Here is a 7,500-nt window from a genome sequence, read left to right on the forward strand (position 1 = left end):
GTGTTATTTACATCGTTTCTGGAAGGATGGTCTGGAAAAAAATGGGGCTTTCTGGCCTCTCCCCTTCACTTCCCATCACTTCCCCGGACGTTTTGTTCCTCTGTGTCTTTCTGTCTCATTTCTTCTGCGTTTGGCTCCGTTTCTTCTCGTTCTTTTCTCTCTGGATTTTTTTTTTTTTTTTGTGTCTTGTTTGTCGGTGTGTTGGTCTTTGTGGGATTTCTCTCTCTTTCTATGACTTTATCTCTCTCTCTCTCTCTCTCTCTCTCTCTCTCTCTCTCTCTCTCTCTCTCTCTCTCTCTCTCTCTCTCTCTCTCTCTCTCTCTCTCTCTCTCTCTCTCTGTCTTTCTGATTCGTTAGCATATTTGTTAGAGAGAGAGAGAGAGAGAGAGAGAGAGAGAGAGAGAGAGAGAGAGAGAGAGAGAGAGAGAGATTCAAAAACACATCCTTAAGCTTATCACACACTCAAATACCCTATCCTCTCAGCACACACTAATCCCCCTCACACACACTCTAACAACCCCCTCCCTAACACTCACACACACACACACACACACACACACACACACACACACACACACACACACACACACACACACACACACACACACACACACACACACACACACACACACACACACCATCCATAGAATCCACATAACATAAACATCCACCTTATCAACACCACCACCACCATCACACCTCTTCCTTGCATCGTCATAATCACTCACTCCCTTTCCTCTTTCACTCCCTTCCCTTCACCTGCCCAAAGATTTTCCAACCCTTAGTTTTTTCCCCTCACCTTTTTATTCTTCCCTGTGTGCGTGTCGGGACGTAATTCGCAGGTGGCCTTTCTGAACACCTCGTGAAGCATTGACTCGTTTGACCAAATTGTATAATCAATGACTCGGGCAGACCGGGTGCTGGAATGGGCTTGGGAGGGGAATGGTGGGGATGGAGGAAAGGAGGGATGGTCTATAAGGGGAGAAATTGGAAGGCTTAGGGAAAAGAAGGGAGAGGACATAAGGTGATGAAGGATATGGTAAGGGGGAGAGAAGTGAGAGGAATGGAGTTTATATGGTGAGGGAGATGGGAAGAGGGTGTAAGTTGGGAGTGCGAGATGTGAGAGAGAGGGATAAAGGAAAGCTTGTAATGGCAGAGAAATAGGGGAGGGAATAATGTGGAATGTGCAGAAGTAATGGAATAGAGAGAGGAATAAGGTGTAAGTAGAGAGGGAGAGAGAAAGAAGGATAGAGAAAAACTTATAATGGGAGAGAAATCGAGGATAATATGAAGTAAGAAAACAAATAAGAGAGAAAATAATATGAAGAGTGAAGAAGAAAAATAAATATGAGAATGAAGATGTTGATATGAAGTGTAATAAAAATACTGATGATATGAGAATTAGATGAACATAGAAGGAACAAAAAGTGAGTGAGGGGAATAGGTCAAAGGAAAGGTGAGGGATGAAGGTAGTGATTGGGAAGGTAAGGTACATGTGAGAATGAGGTGAGGAGCATAGAGGGATAAAGGGTGAGGGGAACAGGTGAAGGTGGTGATTAGGAAGGTAAGATGAGTGTCAGGTGTGTAGTGTGGAGGTGCAACAAATGAGGTACACACATACAGGTAGTAATTACTGGCTATAGGGGATGGCATGTACAGGTTGAATACATACAGGTAGATGATTAAAGAGGAGGGGGATGGACAGGGTTTGCATAGGTGATGGGTAAAGGAAGCTACGGTATTCTGTAGTAATATAAAGTGGTGCTAAATAATTAATGTAATAGTGAAAGATTGACAGTCGTATTCTGTGGGTGTTATAGAATACACTCTTTATTTGACTGGTGTGTGTGTGTGTGTGTGTGTGTGTGTGTGTGTGTGTGTGTGTGTGTGTGTGTGTGTGTGTGTGTGTGTAGCAGCCGCTCTACCTTGACATTTCGAGGACCAAACAAAACCTCAAAAACCGACGTCAAAATACAAACCCGGGCAGGACAGGCGGCACTGAACATCAGAACGCAGCCCGCCCGTCCTCCACCCACGCGCCCATCACGTCCATTACACACAACCAGTACAAACCGCGCCACGCCCAATGCCAGGAGGGTCTCACGCCAGCCAGGCCGCCGAGCACTGACGTTCAAAGAGCAAAATTACCTCAGACTTGTATTACCACTTGTTTATCTGCATGCCACTAGCCTGTTGTAATGATGTCCTGTTAGTTGTTCTCTGATGAGTGTGAGGGAGTGGGCCGGAGCGTCACCTGGCCCCGGGAGGAGGAAGAGGAGGAAGAGGAGGAGGAGGAGGAAGGGAGGAATCGCCTCATACACCTCCTACCGCAGAGAGTAAAGGATTCCTAAGGCCTTCGTGCCCTAGCGTATGTGATGTAATGGCCGCCTTGTCGTGGCAAGAGAAAGCGCCTTCCCCCCTACCATCCTCCCCGGCACCCCCAGAGAGCCCCGTCAGGCCCCTAGGGTGAGAGGCAGGTGGCCCCATCCTAAGGTGCCGCCACAGGTGTCTCGGGGGCAGTAGCAGGTGCTCCCGGCCCACTTTGTGACTCACCTGTAATCGGCTTCCTATTCTCTCCTTGCAGACCATCCACCTGCTTCATGATGACCCCCACTATGAAAAAATTCCCTACCAGACAACCTACAGTGTATGTATGCCTCGGGCGCTGTACACTTCCTTTGTACACACACACACATACATGAATACACACACACACACACACACACACACACACACACACACACACACACACACACACACACACACACACACACACACACACACACACACACACACACACACACACACACACACACACACACACACACACACACACATGTATGCACTTCACCACCACAGCTGTGAACATGTAAATATGTGTGGTAAATTCGTAGGCATTTAGCACACACACACACACACACACACACACACACACACACACACGCACACACGCACACACGCACACACAGGGTCTTCATTGTTTCCCAAAAAAATTCCTCAAGAATCATTAATTAACCTGCAACAGCTAAGCCTTGAACTAACCCAACCGTGACTCACGTAATTCACTCTCGGCCTCGCTCACTAGGACGCTATTTTCCCCCTTGCCTAACTGCCTGCAACGCTCACCCCCTTAAACCCCGGGCGGAGCATAACCCCCTAACGCTTTTGTATGTACTGAGTCGGGACGCGTCATAACTGGAGTCCTGGCAGAGTGAGAGAGAGGAGTGTGTGCAGGAGAGTGCAAATTGAATGTCACCCTTAGCCACTCAGTATTCAGAAATATTTAATAACTGGGTTCTTAAAGGGAGAGAATACTACTGTAGGTGCCGGAGGAGCGAGGTGCCTGATAGCGGGGCGGGGCGGGGCGGCGACATGCAGGGAAATCTCGTAAAGTAATTCCCTGGGTAGTTCCTTCGCGGCAGTAGCTCCTCGCCGGCATTCAGCCCGCGAGGAGCGTCGGGAACCCAGCACGTGACAGCAACCAGGCCGGTGACGCTCCCTGACCTGTGTGACGCCAGGACGGTGTTGTGGCGGAGACTTGACTTTCTGACTGGTGCTTTGGTGAGAGACGTGTGATGAGGCCCCGGGAGAGTATTAGCCTTGATGATGTGACATGCGGACATGACTAACGACTGAATGCAATGAGGTAACTTCTTATAACTTAAGCTTACGAGGACCTTAGAGTGGGACTTGGTGGTGACATGACTTGCAACTCACACCGACCTGGGGAAGGAAGATGAAAAGGACTTGGTGACCGCTGGAGTTGAGTAAAGGATTCTTGTTAGGTAGAGGTATTGGGTGACTGACCGGCGCGGTTAGTGGCAGGGGTCTGAAGGGGTAGGACCAGCAGGGGAAACACAAAGCAATAGAGCACAGCGCCCAGCCTGATCCTTGTAGTGCCTGTCTGTCTTGTGTGGGGACCGGTGGGTGGGGGGTGGATGGGTGAGGGTGGGAGGCACACAACCCCCTAAAGTCTCACAGCCACCCATCCATCTCACCTCCCTCACCCATGCACCCTCAGCCCTCCCCCTCACCCGCTGTCATCCCCCTACCCATGCCCACCACGCCCCACACCTCCTAGCGTAGGTCTGGACGTCTTGCCTGGGAGCAGTTCACTCCTAGTCACCGTAACTCTTGTAGTGCTGACTGTCTGAATGCACGGTAGCCTCACTCCACCACTCTCCTCTCGCACACTCACTCTTGCTTTCACTCTCACTCTCACTCTCACTACTGTTAATGGTGCATCCTCTATGAGTAGACTCAATAAAAAGTGTATATTACTATCAATTCACTAATGCAACAACACCATTATGAACGCTGGATGTCTGTTTAATGGAACGTTCTCCCTTTTTTCTCTCCCTCCTCGCCCCGACAGACGCTGAACATGTACGCTGAAGAGTATGAGGAGAAGGTGCAGGTGAAGGTGCTGGACTGCGACACGATCAGCCAGGTGAAGGCCAAGATCCTGGACGCCCTCTACCGCAACACCCCGTACTCCCTCCGCCCCTCCGTCCACGAAGTCGATCTAGGTGAGTGCCCCCTCCTTCCTGCTGGCGGCTCCGTTTTCTTCCTGCCAGCGTTCAGGGAGGCGAGAAAAATTATCCATTTTCTGTGTCCATTTCAACCGTGATTGCCGACCGAGCGAACGAACAAACGGATTGAGTTTATTTTATTTATTTATTCATACGTGGAGGAAGTGCCGCGCGTTGTTTGGGCGAAGTAATGCCCTGTTTGCTGTGAAATGGGCCGGGATAATGTGTGTTGGATTTTTGCTGTCTCTCTGCAAGCTACTCGTATTCTTTCCGTGTCATTGCAGTTTTGTATGCCTCACCTGCACTGGTTCATGTTATATGTTTAGTGTTTACCTTCCCCTCGTTTCCTCATCTTATCACCCTCCTAACTTCTTCCCAAAATTTCTCTTTCCTCCTCCTCTTCTTCAATCCCGTGCTTTCCTACTCCTCACAAACCATCTCATACCAAAATTTCTCTCTTCCTCTCCTCTTCTTCCATTCCCTCCTTTGCAGCTCCTCCTAAACTATCTTCCTTTCTCTTCCGTTTCCTACTTTCCAACTCCTCTCAAACTGATTTTTCTCCCATATTCTCTCAACTTGCCTTTTTCACTACCACTTTTGTCCTCTTCTATTCTCTACTTTCCAACTCCTCCCAAACTGACTTTTGTCCCATATTCTCTCAACTCGTCCCTTTACAAATGCCAAAATACCTTTCCTTACTCTCCTCATCCGCACCTTTCTTTCCTACTTTCTTGCTACAGTGTGGTTGCCCTTATTCCATCAGTATGTCCCTTCACTAATACCACAGTATCTTTCCTTACCTTCACAGCATCCTTCACCTTCACCACGACCCGACCTTCTTCCTAACTTTTCCTTACCCTCTCACCATCTCCCTATCTTCACGACCCGACCTTTTCATAACTTTTCCTTACCCTCTCATCACCTCCCTATCTTCCCCACGCCCTTCCTATTTTTCCTCGCCCTCTCACCATATCCCTACCTTCACCAAAACCCTCTTCCTGCAGAGTGGCGTCACGGGCGGGCTGGACGAGTCACTCTGAGCGATGAGGACAGCACGGTGGTGACGGGAGCGGGCGGCTGGCGGGCTCTTAACACCTTGGCCCATTACGGTGTACGCGACTCAGCGGTGATGGCACTCATTCCCCGACAGAACGACTCCTTCTCCTCCAACTGTAAGTGATCTCTGTGTTCCTGGGTTGTTTCTGGATTGCTTCTGGGTTCTGGGTATGTTTAGTTAGGGTTCGTGTGTGTGTGTGTGTGTGTGTGTGTGTGTGTGGGATTTACTATGGGTTTCAGTGGCCTTTGTACGTCGTTTTTTCGTCAATAGCTTTCTAATAAACTGGTGAATTGGGTAGTTAGGGTCGTGAGGGAAAAAATAGTTGTTAGTTAAAAGTGGTCCCGGCTGTTTAGCTGTTGTTGTTTTCACTGGATATTTCATAGTTATCGTTAGTTATCATTTTCATCATCTTCCTCTTTTCCTTTGCCTTCTTCGTCGTCCTTATCCTCATCATGGTCGCTGCCGTTACTTCTCTCTCTCTCTCTCTCTCTCTCTCTCTCTCTCTCTCTCTCTCTCTCTCTCTCTCTCTCTCTCTCTCTCTCTCTCTCTCTCTCTCTCTCTCTCTCTCTCTCTCTCTCTCTCTCTCTCTCTCTCTCTCTCTCTCTCTCTCTCCCTACCACCCTCCCCCTTCACTCAACTTCTGGTCCCACATCACACAAGCTGCTGATAGAGAGTCTCAGGAAGGTGGAGGTCAGGCCTGGGAGGGTTGGGGAGAGGTTGGGAGGGGTGTTGATCTGTTTTCCTGAGGGCAACTTGGATTTTATTAGGTTAGCGACGGCTGGGCGCTGTTGTGGGCTATGGCACCCTTAGGATAAACCCATTTGCCGCCTCCTCTCCTGGGCGTGGTGTGATGTGATGGCTGGTGTGATAATCTAGGCCTTGGATTGATGTCCATGTTATTCTGTACCGGCACATAATTAACAGCCAGGTGCCTCAGAATAAATTGTGGTTATCTGGTGGGGAGCTTCATTCTAGTGGGCAGGATGGGTTAGTTATCGATACGCCCCCGTGGCAGATCTTATTAAAGTGGTCAGATTGTGGCGTTGTATGGGTCGTCCTATTAACTATGCATATGTTTATCCCCGCCTCTCCGTCTCAAACTGGTCACTTTTTTTTTTCTCTCTCTCTCTCTCTCTATCTTCTTTTCTGATAAGATTCAAAGAGGTGGTGGTTTAGTTAGGAAAGCGATTGATTGTTGTTGCTATTGGTGGTGGTGGTGGTGGTGGTGGTGGTGGTGGTGGTGTTTTTCCTCCCTCGTATCTTATTTGAGTTATTGTTATTGGTAAGACTTGATGTTGATTATGATATCGTTCATTACTGCCGTGGTAGCTGGATCTGGTGGTGATAGGAGGACATGGAGGGTAAGGGAGACGGATGTGGTGACCGTGGTGAGGGTACGAGTATGTAGCAATAGAAGTGGTAGTGTTTAGTGGTGAGAGGAGGAGATGTAGTAGGCTGGTATTTGTTGTGGTGTGATAAGAGGTAGTTATAGTGGGTGAGTGTTAGTGGTGGTGTGGTTATTGACAGGATAGTTAATGGTTCTGGTGGTGAAAGTAGCGATGGTGGTGGTGATAGCGATGGTAAAAGGGCGTGATGGGTATGGTGGTTGGGGAAGGTGTTGTTAGGGGCAGAATTGTGCTAATAGTGGTGATTTTGGCGATAATGGTGGTGATAGTGGTGAAGGTAATAGTGGTAACTAACAATGGTAGTGGTGATAATGATAGTAACAGTACCAATAATGGTGGTGATGATAGTGATGGTGGTGACAGTGGTGATGAAGGCTGTAATGTTGATGTCAGTAACTAAAAATCTAGTGTTGATAATGTGGTGATGATAGTGATGATAGTGAATGTATACTAAATGTGGTGTATATAGTGGCGATGACAGAAGCTATGATTGTGGTGACTGGTG

At 48.4% G+C, this 7,500-nt stretch overlaps 1 protein-coding gene across 1 annotated transcript in view; it reads left to right on the forward strand.

The window, feature by feature from the left end:
* LOC135112730 (plexin-B-like) overlaps window positions 1-7,500 on the forward strand; it is a 420,239-nt gene that overhangs the window by 402,153 nt on the left and 10,586 nt on the right. Inside the window, 3 exon segments of the mRNA XM_064027486.1 lie at window positions 2,585-2,647; window positions 4,376-4,529; window positions 5,537-5,704. Of these exon segments, the coding sequence (XP_063883556.1) occupies window positions 2,585-2,647; window positions 4,376-4,529; window positions 5,537-5,704 (385 nt within the window).

The sequence above is a fragment of the Scylla paramamosain genome, chromosome 24, assembly GCF_035594125.1.
Source record: "Scylla paramamosain isolate STU-SP2022 chromosome 24, ASM3559412v1, whole genome shotgun sequence".
Lineage (NCBI taxonomy): Eukaryota > Metazoa > Arthropoda > Malacostraca > Decapoda > Portunidae > Scylla > Scylla paramamosain.